Here is a 17,446-nt window from a genome sequence, read left to right on the forward strand (position 1 = left end):
TGCAATCACATCAACCAACTCCGTCAGCACCCTTAGATGCATTACATCTGGCCCCATGGACTTGTGCATGTCCTGCTTTTCTCAGTAGTCCTTAACCTCTTCTTTCACCACTGAGGGCTGCTCACCTCTTCCCCATACTGTGCTGCCCAGTGAAACAGTCTGGGAGCTGACCCTATCTGTGAAGACCGAGGCAAAAAAAGCATTGAGTACTTCAGCTTTTTCCAAATCATCTGTCACTAGGTTGTCTCCCCCATTCAGTAAGGGTCCCACACTTTCCCTGACCTTCTTGTTGCTAACATACCTGCAGAAACCCTTCTTGTTACCCTTCACATCCCTTGCTAGCTGCAACTCCAATTGTGCTTTGGTCTTCTTGATTACACCGCTGCATGCTCGAGCAATATTTTTATACTCCTCCCTAGTCATCTGTCCAAGTTTCCACTTCTTGTAAGTTTTCTTTTTGTGTTTAAGCTCACCGAAGATTTCTCTGTTAAGCCGCCTGCCATATTTGCTATTCTTTCTGGACACCGGGATGGTTTGTTCCTGCACCCTCAACAAAGCTTATTTAAAATACAGCCAGCTCTCCTGGACTCCTTTCCCCCTCATATTAGCCTCCCAGGGGATCTTGCCCATCAGTTCCCTGAGGGAGTCAAAGTCTGCTTTTCTGAAGTCCGGGGTCTGTATTTTGCAGCTTTCCTTTCTTCCTTTTGTCAGGATCCTGAACTGGACCATCTCATGGTCACTGCTGCCCAGGTTGCCACCCACTTCTACTTCCCCTACCAATTCTTCCCTGTTTGTGAGCAGCAGGTCAAGAGGAGCACGGTCCCTAGTTGACTCCTCCAGCACTTGCACCAGGAAGTTGTCCCCAACACTTTCCAAAGACTTCCTGGATGGTCTATGCACTGCTGTATTGCTCTCCCAGGGGTGACTGAAGTCCCCCAGGAGAACCAGGGCCTGTGTTCTGGAAACTTCAGTTAATTGTCTGAAGAAAGCCTCGCCTACCTCATCCTCCTGGTCCGGTGGTCCACAGCAGACATCCACCACGGCATCACCCTTGTTGCTCTTGCCTCTAAACTTAACCCAAAGACTCTCAACAGGCTTTTCTCCAGTTTCATACTGGAGTTCTGAGCAATCATACCGCTCTCTTACATACAGTGCAACTCCTCCACCTTTCCTCCCCTGCCTGTCCTCCCTGAACAGTTTATATCCATCCATGACAGTGCTCCAGTTATGTGAGTTACCCCATCAAGTTCTGTTATTCCAATCACATCATAGTTCCTCGACTGTGCCAGGACTTCCAATTCTTCCTGTTTGTTTCCCAGGCTTCTTGCATTTGTGTACAGGCACCTAAGACAAGTTGGGTAACCATCAGCTAGAAAAACTTCATTGCTACCGTATGTTGGGCACACAGCTGGTGGTCAGCAGCAGGGTGGATGGAGATGCTGGCCATGCTGCAGTTCTTCCCCCCCTTCCCCCGCAATAATCGGACAGCCAAACCAAAATGGCCACCATAACTCGGCAAAACACAGTCAAATTTTGAAATCATTGGTACAACAATGGGCTCCCCAAAGCTGGCATTAGGGCCATAGGCGCCCTCTTCAATGGTTGGGGAGAGCCAGGCACCGAAGACAGGGCTCTGCGAAAGCCAGCATACTAGGCAGGGAGCCGCCTAAGCTAGCGCCTGGCGATGAGGGGAGTTATGCTACGCCCTTCCTGTCATGGAGTGCGGGGCCTAGCTCGGCTTGTGAGCCACAGCCAAGAACCCCTTGCTTGGAGTCAGGTGACTTAGGTGCCCAAACTGTTTCTTGTGAGATTGTGTACATGTCGAATACCACACAAAACAGCTGGTACCCTCCTGTGTAACCTTTAGGCTAAGGGATTTCATTTGCCCCCTCTCAGCTGACCACCCTCATCATTGGCCCATGGGCTACGTTAATGGGCAGGGGGAGGGGAGGAGGAACACCTGCAATCTTGCTGTTGAAGCTGTTTAACTAGCCCAGCTCACAGTGAGACTCCCTTGCTAGCCTGGGGTTAGGCTACTTGCCTGGGGCATAGGAGAGGCTGGTTCATATTCCCTCACTGCCTGTTAAAACGGGGTTTGAAGATGGATCTCCAGCACTGAGGTGTGTGCCCTGATTTTCGGGCTGGAGTAATGGAGACCTGCAGGACAATGGAACAGCCTGCCTCAGGAGGGCGTGGAAGGGCCTTCACTGGAGGTTTCCACAAGGAGGCTGGAGAGCCATCTGTCTTGGATCGTTTAGACACTACAAATCCTGCACCTTGACAGGGGTTAGACTAAATGAGTATTGCTGCTCCTTTTAAGCCTATGGCTGTATGAGTCCATCATCCTGGCTTGAATCCCACCTCTGCCTGCTAAGAATGGGGCTGAAGAGGGATTGTTCTGCTTCCCCAGTGGCTGTCCTCTGAGGTGGGACAAACCCTGTCCAAATCCTCTCTTGCTCTCCGGAGGCCATTGTCTTCTTGGGACAGAGAGGGGTCTGGACGGAGATCTCCCACCTCTGACCCTCCCTGGGAGGTGGGAGGCGCCTGTTTAAACCCCTTTGCGGAGGGTTTGACCTGGGATCTCCCACCTAACCAGTGGGGACAGAAGTGTGATTCAGATGTTTTCTTTGGCCCCAATTCATTTAATTAAAAGTGCAACAGCCCCTCACAGAACAGCCCATTGTTCAGTGACACAGGCATTCACCTCCAGGGGCAGATCCCTCTGCTACCGCCTTCTGCCAGGCAGAGGCCAAATTTGAACCAGGGTCTTCCACGCTTTGGTTGAATCCCCTAATCTCCATACCACAGAGGGCTTCTGAGGCTTCTTTTGGCCCAATTAATATGTAGTTAAAGTGGAACAGATTCATCAGAAAAGAGGGAGGGAGCCCTCCCCATCAGAATACCTGCTCGTGCAGCACTTGGGACAGTCACGTGAGATGGAAGCGATGAAGGTTCAAATCCCTTCTCAGCAAGCTGAAGGGGGAGTTAACCCAGCGTTACCCATATGTCATGTGGCATGTACTGAGCATGCTCATTCTCAGTTCACGCCCCAGCTCAGCACTGCACGCCTGCTGCATCAGCTCTGTCTGGACCGCCACCCAAAACACTACCGGAGCGGTGGTGCAGGAACTAGGGGAGCTGCCGCATCCTCTGGCTTGAAGTAGAAATAACGAGCACCGTCATCAGCACCCCCCTCCCCCCACTACAAAAATTGTTCCAGCACCACTGTACGGGAGTCCCCGGGGTAGTTTGCCCCATTGTAAAAACAAGTCAGGAGAAAGGAGAGGTTCTAATCACCAAATGACCCCAAACTTGTACCTCAGACACAACTCTGGGTCTTAAACTGGCATACCAGTTCTCTGGCTGTGCATTTGCATTTTACAGCACTTTAAACACAGGTCATGCGCCGGTAGGGGAAGGGCGCCTATCGCTCAGGTACTCCTTGACCACGACCCCAAATTGTACCCACACCATTCTCCTAGCACAGTGGTTTTCACCCTGTGGTCCGCGGACCCCTAGGGGTCCACAGATATGTCTAAGATTTCCATTTGAAATGCTTAGGGGTCTGCAAATGAAAAAAGGTACAAGCATACCAGTCTCCAAGCCCATCTGACTCTATGAACTTTCGAGCACTTTGAACAGCAGCCTGCGTGTGGGTCCTTGGGCCTGTTAGCAGACCCTGGCTTGCTCACAACAGCACCATTTCATCATTCCAAAGGGAAAATCTAATAATGCCTAGATTGTGGGGTTTGGGAGCTTTTATTTGCGAGATCATGGGAAGACGAGTGAGATAGATACAGTCTGTGTGAATACTGCTTGTGTTTTCCCTAGCTTGGTGCAAAAGAAAAGATTTCTTCCCCATCCCAAGAACACGTGAAATTTCAGCTACGGTGTGTCAGTAACCTAACTGCATGCTGTCATTTATCAGCCTGCTCTCGTTATCGACAGTGTGAGCAAAGAGCAGAAAAACTCAGCCATGGTCACATATCAAAGTGGGTACAACATTCTAGCAGGTGGCCATGTCTCGGTCTGTCGATGGGTTTATAAATTAGGACCATTACTTTCAATTCATGTCATGGGCAGACCTGACCTAACCCAAGAGTTAATGAAGAGCCAAGCAGTAGCGGAATCAAGTAATCCTTGCTTAGTATCACTAGCAAGATTGGAAGGTCGGTAACTTCAGGGTCAGCAGCCAATATCTCGCTGGTATCTCTATTGTGCTGTGGCAAGAAGCAAGCATCTCCAGCTAACGTGGCCACAGGTTGTTTGCTAAGAACAACACAAGTGAGAAACTTCCACTAACAATGCCCTCCTTTAGGCAGCACCTGAAATGTGCAAACTATCAGTTAGGCCTATGGAATCCTACAACAGTTCAGTCTCCTCAAGTGTCCCCTGTTAACAAGGAATGGGTGAGAGATACCATGGGGCAGCTTGTTCTTAAAATGATGGTGCTGCCCCCTGCGCCAGGAGCCATCCTCACCTTTGTGCAGTGTGGCTGTGAGAGCACTTGTGCAACAAGGAGATGCAAATGCCTGAGGGAAGGTTTGGTGTGCTCCGATGCATACAACAGTGACAAGTGTAGTAATGGAGTACTGAACGCACCAGACACAGATTCTGAGGGGGTGTAGAAATGTTTCAAATATCTACAAATTACTGACTATTTTTGTGAGTAAAGATAGCTCAAAGGGGTGTTGCATTAGACATTCAGTAGCTCACAGTTCTATGTAGGGGGTTACGTAAGAGTACGTAGTTATACTTTGTTAGTCACACAACATAGTCATGCAAGACATTCTACAGCCCTTCTATTAAGAGTCATTACGGATTTATAACATGTTGACATGTATTGTCGTTGTATTGTATTCCATGCTAGAAGATCATTACAATTGTACCATGTGTGCTTCAGACTTATGTCTCTAGCCAAGCAGATAACAAAAAGTCTATGCCAATAAAAGATATTACTTCACCCACCTTGTGTCTCCCATAAAAATATGTTTTATAATTCAGGGTCAAGGGTCTTATCTGCATAACTTCATAAAAATAACAGACACACAAACTTTCTCAGAACAGTCCATTCTACAAATAATGACAAATATTTTGATGTATACCTGGCCCAAACAAGCTCATACTGTCACGTGACTACAGACTTTTGCTTTAAACAAAGGCAAAAAAGTACAGGAAAATGCATAAAATATATCACCTGGGGCTAAATATTTCCCAAACTTTCCAAAACCACTACTCTTTTGAGTACATAGTTGCATTACCAATTGTATTTAGAAGCTTTCTGCCAATTTTGGGCAAAATTAGCTTATGTTTCTTTGAGTTGTGGCCCTGTGATGTTGCACTCCATATGTTTTATAAAGATACGTTTATAAGTGTGAATATGATGTAACTGGAATATGCTTTATGCAAAAGGTCTCTTGTAAGGTATCATTACAAAGTGTACAATCTACTGAGTGTGGTCATCGTATTTGTATGAATGTATCATTCTTGTATCTGAAATTAGGAATATGAAATACAACTCTGAGGTCCTATTGTAGGTATGCAAAGTGTGGGCCATTAACCATGGTTTGGAATCCTGATGGCTACCATTAATTAGGACAATCGGTTGTAGATGGCTCTGTTTACTTGTAAGCCTTCTGTATGTGTGTATGCCAGTGTGTGGGTAATGAAATCTCACAGGACATGTGAACATATCACATGATACTGGAATCCATCTTTAAGCTGGTGCTTTTCCATTTAGAAGGAGGGGTTGGAACCCAGAGAGAGACAAAGGATTCCTGCCTCGTGTCAAAGATATAAAAGGGGGTGGAACAGAACAAAAGGGACCCAGTCATGTGGAAGCCCCTGCTTTTCATCTAAGATGCCTGCTGGAACTAACAAGGTCTGTACCAGGAGAAAGGATTGGGCCCAGACTAGGAAGGAAAGAAGTTTATTGGAACATCTCTAAGGGTGAGATTTACCTGTATTCAGTTTCTTAATGTATTAGGCTTAGACTTGCATGTTTTGTTTTATTTTGCTTGGTAACTTACTTTGTTCTGTCTGTTATTACTTGAAACCATGTACACTCTACTTTTTATACTTAATAAAATCACTTTTGTTTATTAATTAACCCAGAGTAAGTGTTTAATACCTGGGGGAGCAAACAGCTGTGCATATCTCTCTATCAGTGTTATAGAGGGCAGACAATTTATGAGTTTACCCTGTATCAGCTTTATACAGAGTAAAATGGATTTATTTGGGGTTTGGATCCCATTGGCACCTGGGTGTCTGGGTGCTGGAGATAGGTGACTTGCTGAGCAGTTTTTGGTTAAAGTCTTCAGCTCTGGGGGCGTGGACCAGACCTAGGTCTGTGTTTGCAGCAGGCTAGCATGTCTGGCTCAACAAGACAGGGTTTTGAAATCCCAAGCTGGCAGGGAAAATGGGCTCAGAGGTAAATTCAGCACATCAGGTGACAGTCCCAAGGGGGTATCTGTGACTGAACCAGTCACAGGCCCTTTTTGAGATTTTATGATAATAATGTTTAAACAGTATGTGATACAGAAAAACAGCACAACTTCAAGCATCTACATCCACCCTGGTGATGACCACCAGATATGTGCCTAATATATGGCAATGCAGCCAGTACATTTTTCTAGCTGATGGGTCACCCCTTAGTGCTCAAAAAGACTACAACAAGATTCACCTTCCTCTTCAAGGCTGAGCATGCTGCCTCCACAGCTCCCCGAGCCCCTGCTAGCAAGGGAACCAGATCAAGCCCTGAGTTCCATGGCACACAGGGGAATATGTTGCATTCGGACAGCAGAGACCTGTCCTCCTCAGGACTCGCTTGCCGAACCTTACCTTCCTCATGTGCGAAATGGGGAGGATCCCCACTTTTCTGAAGTGCTTGGAGTTCCTCTGATAGGAGGCGCTGTCTATATACGGCTCTTTTCAATGACCTAACTCTCCATCACTTAGTATGATTAATTTTAACTGTACGTAAATAGAAGCACAGCTCCATCTTTCCTTTCTGGATACAGCTGAAAGATACAGCTGGCCATCTGCATACTGCTCTGTACATTTCCCAGTAGGATCTTGTAGGAACAGATCCTTGAAAGGATGTTGATTGGGAAAATGGGCTTAAACTGTGCAATAACAGAGAACATAGATGCACAAGCCTGTCTGAGGCGCTAGGGCCATCAGCCTCTGCTCTGATCAAACTCCTCCTCACCCTGAAACTCAGTCACGCTCCCCTCATCTACAGTGCTTTACGCAATATGTGGAGGAGCGAAAGGAAACCTACCAACCAAACAAATACACATACCCTCCCCTCTGCCATTTCTCTCACCTCTACCAAACCACTCACGCTAGAGTCAGATGCAGCCAGGGATGGGCTTATGTGTTCTGAGAGGAAGCACAAGAATCGGTGGAAAAGGAAGAGGAATAAGTGGGTTGTTTCTTTTAAGCCTTCTCCTGCCAGTGAAGCTCCCTTTCCTAACTTCTCTCCCCATGAGACTCTTGCTGCTCTCATCCTTTCCATCCCTCCGTTTCTATAGGATAAGATTTATTGCTGCCTCTCCTGGCCACAGCACTTCTGCCTCGAGGGGCTGGTGGGCCAGGGCACTTGTCTGGCTCTGAGCTCAACAGACCTTAGCTATTGCAGAGTTGTCTCACAAAACCTAGGCTTGAAACAGTTCCCATCCAACCAAATGAATAGCAAAATGAACGTCAAATACCATTGCAGCAACCATGAACTCTGAGATGCTGCTATGAAAAGATTCCCATGTAGTATGAAATATTTGTATCTGTGTGTGTGTGTATAGATATATATATAATAGGGAGGGTCCCAAACCAAGACCAAAGGGGTTGGATCACCCGCAATCTGCAGGTCAGGCCCATCTCTGATGTATAATTTTTTTAACCTGTAAGATTAAATGTCGCTACCCTACCTCTTCCAGTCCTCCTCAGTCTCCCAGAACTCATAGACGATGAAAGTGACTCCATCCGGGAGCCTCACTGCAGTTACACTGAAAGGGATGAGAGAGAGAGAGAGAGAGAGAAATCAAAAGCAAACACACACACACATATATGTTGTGCAAGATGACCTATTCCAGCCACACCACTGGATTGGGAGCGCCAAGCGATGACTTGTCAGCTTGCATGAAACTCACTGGCAGCAGGACACTCAGCTGCCAGAAGTGCAACACATCCCAGCTCCCTGTGTCAGACACCGACATGAAAGTAATGACGATTAATCAGATACTGGAATGTTTAGCACCTTTCAGAAGCAGGACCGAAGGCTGCACAGCACAGTGACTGGATGGTGGATTCAGGATTTCTCCATCTCACGGGTGCATGAGCTTGAAGCCTCTGTCTGAGTCCATCATTGAGACTGCCCATGGGTCAAAAGCCTCCATCACCCTCAGCCCCCAGAATGAACCAACACACTGTGTAAACAGCCAGCTGTTAACCTACTGCACTACCACACCACTCCCTCTAAGCCTGAAACACGGAGCGAGTGTTACAGTGTGGCTGTATCTTCCTTAGCGCATGAGCGTTAAATAATTCAGTGGGGGGCAAACTACAGACAATCAAGATTATCTGGCCAAGGCCCGAGGAGAGATCAGCTGCATCCGCTAAGAGCAGGGATTGTGTCTGACTTTTCTGTTTGGGGGGGAAGAGGAAAACCTGGCTTCGAATGAGCTAGCAAGTCTGTTCCAGGAGCTTCCATTCACTGACTTCACGTACAGCCACAGCACTTTCTGTGACTTCAGAATTGCACAGGAAAGCCACTACCTAATGCAGCTGTAGAGCACATGGCTTCCCTTGCTTCTGCTTTGGGTCTTGTGCTTTCAGCTAAGGGCGCCTAACTCTCACTGCTTTTTCCTGCCCTCTGAGAGGTGCTGACACATGCCCTTATCCCCGTGCATAGTGAACGATGTACCCGACACTGTTTAGAACCCACACTTCTCCTTTGTGGGCCAACATCCCTGAGGCACGACTCCTCTGGCTCAGACTAATGTAAACTGCTGCACACTCAGGCCAGCACAGTAGTGACTGGATTACATTGAAGGAGGACTCAGATGGAAACATTTGTCTCAGATCTGAGCACCCTTAAACTGCGAGGTTTCTGATCTGGGGTTTTAGGTGGATCTATTACAAAGACATAATCTAGATACCGATCCAGGTTTGGATTTCAAATTGTCCTTGCCTCATCTTGCCCAGTTTTGAGGGTGACTGGATTTTGGCTGGGGCTATATCTAGACTAAACCTAGATCTGTGTTCAGTATGTGCCATTTGTAACTGGCAAAGCGGTAGGCAGTTGAGTAGCTAAGGCAATAGTGGTGCTATATGTTAAACTTGAAGAGATTCATTTTTTGAAACAGTTACTCCCATTTTCCTTCAGAAAGGTGGAGAATCATACTTACTGGAAACAGTCCCTCTGTCCTGCCACATTCTTCAGGTACTGCTTAAGGGAGCTACAGAATTCCCCCAGGTGCTTCTGGGAAACTGTCATCTCATTCCGTACCAAAAAGAGATACTGAAAAGGCAACGCAAAACAAATCAATAAAACAGGCGAGTTCTAATCCAGCTGGAAAGTAAAGCTGGTAGATTTCTTTGTTTTAGGTCACAATCGCAATCTTGGCAATCACCTGCTGTCATTTTTACATTAGTCTTGTGCTCTCTGGCTCTACTTAATTACTTGTCACCGAGGGCCTGAGTTCACGAAACGGCAGCGGAGGAAGCGCCATCTAGTAGATAAAACACTGGAGACTGGTTCTGTTTCTGGCTCTTTCACTGCTGTGTGAGTTTGGGCAAGTCACTTCAGCTCTGTTCACCTCACACCCTTTGTCTTGTCTATTTAGACTGTAAGCTCCTGGGGCCAGGGCAGTATTTTACCATACATGAGTTCACTGCCCAGCACAATGGGGCTCTGATCTCAGTTGGGGCTTCTAGGTGCTACCATAATACAAAAAATAAACATGAAGAGAATTTCTCTGTTGATGTTAATTGGACTTTCCCAGTTAGTAAGCAGGTAACCTGGAAGTGTTTGTAAGACTGAGCAGTAAGTCACTGAATATTTTTTTGCTTTAAATTCTAATGAGATAGTGTGTACATCAGACAACTATAATGAAAGCTTCTTTAGAAGATTATGACTGTTAATCAAAGTTTATAAGGAAGGTGCTGTGAACAGGTGTGTCCCAATCTTCGAAAGGATCATGGAGTGCAACTTCTGAGTTGGAGTACTGCCAGGCTAAAGGGCAGTGACAAGCCAATCCGTGTTAGAAGAGCATCATTTTCTTGGGTCTCCTAGGGAGGGGAAGCTAAAACAGATCAGAGATTCTGGAGTTTGGTTATTTCAAGACACAACCCTTCTCAACTCTGCCTCATTTGACCTGAGAAAAACCACCTGCATCAGAGTTCAGTGTACATCCATTCCGCACAAATGTGGTGTAATCTCACGGTATATCAGCAATGAATAAGCAACAGCGACGGTGGAAAGCTTTGCGTGTTCTACAGAGCTCAAGCCACTGGCATTTCATGCTTCCTCGTCTAGTGTCCCTCATGTGGTGTCTTTGCCGCACATGTTGCCCCATATTTGGATCTAGGCCAGTGGTGTGCTGTGCGGCTCACAATGCTTTAAAGCTGTGATGTGACCAAGTGCATCTTGTTTTGATACCGGTACGTGACTTGTCTTCGTTAACAGCCACTATGTGTTACCCAAATCTCACGCTGTGCACAATAGTAGGATTGCAGGGGCAGCATCTGAAAGTTGTCTCGCCCCACTGTCTGCCAGTTATTGTAATACACACAGACCTGTAAGCAAACTCAAAGTGGACCAGAGAGCCCACTCCACAGAGTAACGTAAGATGCAAGCAATAGACCTGAGCCAGGAGGGAGGGAAATCAACTAACAAGCCCTATTTAAAAGGTATTTTGGTTCTAGAGCAAGGCAAACATCTCAGGAATACCTTCCTGTAATGCCCATTAACTGCTTGTGAATGGGAACAGCAAGGGGCAGGCTAAGCTCTGGCAACAATATTGGACAGGCAATCTGTTTTAGGCATGTGTAGTGGAAAGGGAACGTGGAACAGAAGACAGTGAGTTTAATTTGCTCCAGTGAATACCAGTCACTCTACGGGTAGAAGTCACTTCTTCGCATGCATTCTGCTCCCTCCCCACTGGGGCGTTTAATGATAGACTTGGGACCAAATTCATCCCTGGCGTAACTCCACTGAGAAGTAAGTGGAGGACACCTCCCTGTATGCAAGGTTTGGGGTTCTTTTGATCCAAAAAGGGAGTGGAAAAAATGGTCTTAAACTTGAACTCTCATGGTGGTATGGGGTCTACTCCCTGGGAATTTGATGCTGTCCCAATTAAATCAGTTCAGTGGGATGTTTCCACCTGCACTTGTAGGTGGGTTATGGGTGGTTTAAAGTCTGTAGGGCTGGGCAGAGAACTCAGCTGTACTCTGCAGAGTTGGTCCATGATATGTGGGCTAAGACTCTGCGTACTCCACTCTTTCCATTGGGTAGAGAAGATAAAACCAGACGACCAAAGGGATGCCTTGTCCAACAGAGGAAGGTGTAGTTCTGTGTCCTATTCAGAAATCCCATGCAGCAATGAAGGGCCTGCAGTTACTGTAGTTTGAGTCTCATTACTTTGCTGAGGTTCTAGGCATGGCAGCATCCCATTCTCTCACTAGACTGCTAGGGACAGAGGGGTGAGGGCTTCACCAAAGCCCTCCATGTTTTATTACAAACACCTGTTCTAGATACAAGAGATCAATGCAAAGCACTGAAATAACCATCCCACAAGGATGTTTTTTCCCAGACCAAATTTCTATTCATAATCATCGATTTTAAACACTTTTAACAATCCCCCACTTTTAAGGTAAAATACCCTTTCCCCCCAGAGACCAATGGGATATAGACACACCATGGAAAGAAAGCTAAACTGCTCTTCTGCAGAGTGAAATGAGTTTTTGGCAGTTCAATTTTCATACTCCATTTGCTTTTAATAATCAGTTGCACTGTTTCATTAAAAGTGAAGCTTCTCTTGATTAACCTGTTTTGCCCTTCAAAGCAAACAATGTCACCGCCAATGAAGAGAGCGACGAAGAACGTGAAAAGCCATTTTTCCATGCATTCTACCTCTTTTCACACACATCATATGACAATACGTATTGACATAACAGAAAGGAATTAGGGTGCAACCACCCTGGTATCCTGTCTCTGACAGTAGCTCATGCCACATAAAGCAGCCATCTCAGTAAAACATCCCACAATATATTTTTCAATACTATTTATCACAGGGTAAAATTGTTCCTGACAACAGCTACTGACCAATTTATTCCTTGGTTCATGACAACACAGTAATTTTTGATAGCTACTCTTATCTTGATGACTACTTCACTTTTGAAACTAAGCTGTTTGCACCTAAATAACATCCTGTAACCATGAGTTCCGCAGTTAACTATCCATTGTGTCAATATTTATTTCATTTTATTTGCATTTAATCTTGTTGCCTTCTAATAATTTCACTGCATGCTCCCTAGTTCTCATGTTACATGAAGCAGGATAAACAGAAGCAACTCACTAGCCTTTTCTCTGATACTTAATAGCTGAAATGTTGGTGATAACTATATAGTTAAGGATATGCAAGTATTTCCACAATAACCCCCTATTTTCAGTCACTAATAGCTTCCTGAAACCTTCTCATATCAGGGTGAAATTTTCCAGGCAAGTTCTTTGTCCAAAGGCAAATGGTTTTGAAAAGCATAAGCCAGTGATTTGTTCATTTTTATGTCTGGAGCTGCCCAACCCCACCTTCTCAGTAAACGGGAGGTTGGAGGCTGTGCAAGAACGGATGAGGCTTTACATATGCAACTCCCAGAATAAAAATAGTGAGCTCAGAGGCAGGGTAACACAAGCATTGAGGGTTGTTTTATTTTTTTTTTTAACAGACTGGAAAAAGACAAGCAAGAGCACATGTTAGTGCCTCCTACCTCAACAGATCTGTCCTGCTTTCAAGTTTCCAATCATAAATAGGCATATGTAAAATATCCTCCTGTGCAAAAATATCTATTTATACCTAAACACCGGGTGTGTAATTTTCAGCATTTTAGTACGTCTCAGAATAAGCAGCAACAGCCAGTTCTGCATTTAGCAACTGAAGGAACAGAGAAGGGTAAAGCACAAAATTAAGAAATAAAGTATTTAGCCCCGAGATAGCACATCTGAAGCACGTTATAAACATAACCAACTAATCTTCCTCACACCTCTGTGAGGCAGAGAAGTGCTATTATCTCCATTTCACAGTTGGGGAAACTGAGGCATGGAGAAGGTACATGACGTGACCAAGGTCACAGGGCAAAACTGTGTCCAAGTGAGGAGTAGAACCCACCAGTTTCTGTTTCAGCTCCCTATGCTCAGATCAACTGGTCGTGCCTCTGTTTCATAATGTATACATTCCCAAACTAGGACGATGACCAACCAAACAAGAGATGATTGTTCGTCTCCTGCTTTGGCAGAGGCAGGTTTGTTTTTTCCAACGTTGCCCTGCTTATTTTGTCTCTCTACCAGTGCAACATTCTAGGTGATGACATAGATCTCTGCCTCCCTTTACAATGGTCGGGGGTTGAAATAACAGAGATGTTCTGTTACTATCAGAGCGATGTAATGCTTAATGTGACATTTACAGAGAACAGCACAAGTGACAGTGGAGGCTTTGCAATGGCAAGGATAAGCACTATGCATAGGCCTCATTGAGTGGAAGTGAGTTTCAGACCCACTGCGTGACAGCTCCTCTATTCTTAAGAGTGAGGTAAGGGCAGAAAATGGGTGTGTCTGAAGGCACTTAGCTACACATTTCCCATTTTGCCCCTCTCCTGCTACTCACTAGACAGGAGTAAGTTGGCAGCCCCATAATTAACGCAGTGTTTATTTAATGCAGGATCAGATGCTGCTGAGCCCCCAGAAACAATATGGCTTCCCCAGCACCCAGCCCTTCAGCCACAATCCAAAAGTGCTGGTATTTCCAGAAAGTCGGGGGAAGACACATTGGCTATTCTGCACCCGGTGACCAATGTCACAGCTGCAGGATACGTGTTGGGCATTCCCTGGTGCTCACTGCAGGAGGACGGCAGTGTAAACGGTCACCAAGGAAAATCACCTGCTGGCTTGCGTGGAGAAGGATTTCTGAGGGAAGTCGAGTCCATCATACGTGGCCTCACTATGTGGGCATCCTTCCAGGAACAAAGACCCCAGGCCTTTCTGCGAGGGAGTCAGGGACTCTCTGCTTCATGAAGACTGACATTTCCTCCCCTTGCAACATTTCCACCCCTCTATCCATTTAGGATTGTTTCAGTCCAATAGGGAACATCACGGGACCACCTCTATTCCTGCGTCACACTCACGCTGTGCCTGTGTCCTTTATGACAGCCCCTTTGCATCCCACCCAGATTAAACAGCAGCTGTTTGGCCTAGCATAAAGCACTCCCTTTCCCCGCCCCCAAGCGGAACGTCTCTCTGATGTTCCTCGATTCTGCTGGCTGGTGTGTGGCACCTTCGCCTCCATATTGCCACGAAACCACTACCACTGGGCCCAGAACGAGCAGTGTTCGAAGGTTCATTCAGCAACATGACAGACTGACTCGGTGTCATGTTGCTTATTTTATCCTGCCTTTCATTCTGGCTCTGCCCCAGGACTGCTCCCTTCTCTCCTAAACAGCTCACTGTAATTGTTTTACATTGGCAACCCCAATGCAATGCTTTATAATGTTCTATGAGCAAGGCCTGGGGTCCAAAGACTGGCAGGCATCACCACAGCAACATCCCCAGCTCATAGCAAAGATACATCAACATATAACTGTTTGCAGTGCATTAGTTTCCAAGAAATGCCACTTCGGTTTCCAGTTAGACAGCCACAGGCCGCCTCTAGATCCGAGAGCTCATTACTAGTACATCTCTATTTCAGGGAATTGAATGTTCACTATAATTGCTGTAACACTCCACTCTTGCCCTCAAGGTAAAACGGGCTTGTCTTCAAGGAGAAACTATTTTGGAAAAAGGTAAGGTGTGAATTTAAAATGCTTATGGCTATTCTGGAATAACGCCCCACACGGATGCTCATTCAGAAATAAGAGTATCCATGCAGGGAGCTATTCTGCAATAGCTATTCCAATCAATTTCAAATACAGAACAAAAAGTTAGTCCCTGCCCCAAAAGCTCTGCTGTAATACAAATATGAAATAAGGGTCAAATCTGGGTTGGGATTTCACATGTGGAGAAAGAGAGCTGTCAATTTGATTTAATATTTATTCCCTTAGAAATCTGAATCTGGATGAGAAACTAAACATATAACAAAAAAAGAAAGTTTATCTCGGTGTCTTCCTGATTCCTAGCTAGGGTACCGCTGAGATGGATGGTGCATTCGAAATGCCGAAGATAGAGCCTGCTTTTTAAAATCCTGGCTAAGATAGCAAGTACAATAAATCTGTTCTGTGGGCTTATGGGATTCCAAGCAACAGCTTAAGAGAGGCAGTTTCCACTTCATTTTTCTGTTTTAATTAAAATAACTGTGATCAATGCACCTTCCTACTTACATCACACTCCTCTGACAATAGAAAAATGACTGCAAGAGCCTTGAGGGAAAGAAGAAAGGCCTATTCAAATCCATAAGAAGGACTGCCAACCATTACGGGATAATTGGATTCTAGGCTCCACTGGTAATTATGAGCAAAGAAAGATATGGAGAAAAATCATCTTCAATGTCATTTTTCCATGCACAGAGGTGTGAACCACTAGCAGCAGTGTCATTCACACCCCAGACACAAGCAGGAGTCGTTTCAAAAGAGAAAGGCTTGTTCGAGTCCATTTCAACGCTGCACTGCTAACCCAATGGAGCGAAATCTTTAGAAGACATGCAAGCTTTGTAAAAGACCACAGAAACTGCCAGACTGCTTCAGATCAGTGGTGGTTCTATTCAGTATCAAGTCTCTAGTTCTAGAGACTCAACACTTCAGAGGAAGGTGAAAGAAACGTCATACTACAAATATGGAAAAATCTATTCAAAGGGAAGATTCTTCCTAACACCCTTCACTTAGAACCTAGAAGCATGAAGGTTTATAGGCCTTCTACCTTTAAAACAAAATACATTCAGATCCTGTCTAATGTAACTGTGGATGTTCTCATTAGCCATATAAACATCCAGTCCTTTCTTGAATCCCAGCAAACTCTTGGCCTCAATTATGTCAGCCGCCAATGAGTTCCACATGCTAAATCTGCACAAAGTAAAAGAAAAAAAATCCTTTTTTTGTCTGTGTTCTTTGGAGGAAAGCAAAAGTTTCCAGATAGAACATAACATAAGAACGGCCATACTGGGTCAGACCAAAGATCCATCTAGCCCAGTATACTGTCTTCCAACAGTGGCCAATGCCAGGTGCCCCAGAGGGAATGAACAAGTAGTTGTCAAGTGATCCATCCCCTGTCGCTCATTCCCAGCTTCTGGCAGCTTCATAGACGTTTGATACATCAGCCCTCTTTCGAAATTGCCACAGATATCCCAAACACAGTACACTGCATGAGCTATTTTCCTGGTCTTTCTCCAGGGTGATAAGCATACTCCTGTCACAAAACACTGTGTGTTATATCAGGACACCACCATTTTTAATGTTTTTAACAAGTCCCTGCGCTCAGTGCTCTGACTTAACAAGGACCATGAATCAGTATTTGAGGAACGCTTCTCCGCTGTTACAGGTTGATAGAGGATAAGGACAGATGATCCCAGACTTTCAGGCTGTTTTTCCCTAAAGCAAACTTGAAACTTGCCCAGTTCATGAAGTGTCTCCATTTGTATTCCTTTGTCCTTTAGAGTGCGACCATGCCAAGCCCTGAAGTGGTGGGCTTGCGATGCACAGGATAAATGCCCGGCCCTTCATTAGAGAGGTTGTCGAGGTGAGGGCACATGAAGACAGCAATTGCTCCAACTCTGACAAGGAACTTCAATCAAACGGGAAAGCCAATATTTAAACTGTGGCTCTTTAGACTGGATGCCAATCTGCTGATTAGACCGCACTGGTATGTGCTTGTCCAGATGTGCTCTGTCCATTTCTCCGGCACTGTGATAATGGGCTACATAAAATGTCATAGGGCTTTGTTCTCACCATAAGCATAACTTCTCATTATCTTGGATTTTCACTTAATTTTGAAGAGGTGCCATGCAGGGAATCCCTGCTGTCCTCAGGTGCCTCTGTTAAAGGAGGACTTACCAGTGTGAAAGGTAAGGTGGGAAGGGCACAGAAAAAGTGAATGCAGTCTATGCTATTCTATACAGGTTCTTATACCGCTCTCATCTCCACATTATCTGCCTCCTGTTTCCATGAAATTTGGAGGGAGACTGGATGACGCCTCCCTAGCCACAGCGAGCCAGACTGTCCTGGGAGGAGGATGACCTATCCCAACCCA

The 17,446-nt window shown here is 45.6% G+C and overlaps 2 protein-coding genes across 11 annotated transcripts in view; one reads left to right on the top strand and one right to left on the bottom strand.

The window, feature by feature from the left end:
* SLC38A8 (solute carrier family 38 member 8) overlaps positions 1-5,982 on the top strand; it is a 48,385-nt gene extending 42,403 nt beyond the window's left edge. Inside the window, exon 13 of the mRNA XM_037877452.2 lies at positions 5,741-5,982. Coding sequence (XP_037733380.1) covers positions 5,741-5,978 — 238 coding nt within the window. The 3' untranslated portion in view covers positions 5,979-5,982. The remainder of the gene's footprint in view (positions 1-5,740) is intronic.
* The window catches only part of NECAB2 (N-terminal EF-hand calcium binding protein 2), a 378,861-nt gene that overhangs the window by 6,077 nt on the left and 355,338 nt on the right, over positions 1-17,446 (bottom strand). For all 10 annotated transcript variants that reach the window (XM_043526524.1, XM_037877468.2, XM_043526527.1 and 7 more), the window contains 2 exons: positions 9,408-9,520; positions 7,929-8,006 (listed from right to left, as the gene is read on the bottom strand). In XM_043526524.1, the coding sequence (XP_043382459.1) occupies positions 7,929-8,006; positions 9,408-9,520 (191 nt within the window). The remainder of the gene's footprint in view (positions 1-7,928; positions 8,007-9,407; positions 9,521-17,446) is intronic.

The sequence above is a fragment of the Chelonia mydas genome, chromosome 12, assembly GCF_015237465.2.
Source record: "Chelonia mydas isolate rCheMyd1 chromosome 12, rCheMyd1.pri.v2, whole genome shotgun sequence".
NCBI lineage: Eukaryota > Metazoa > Chordata > Testudines > Cheloniidae > Chelonia > Chelonia mydas.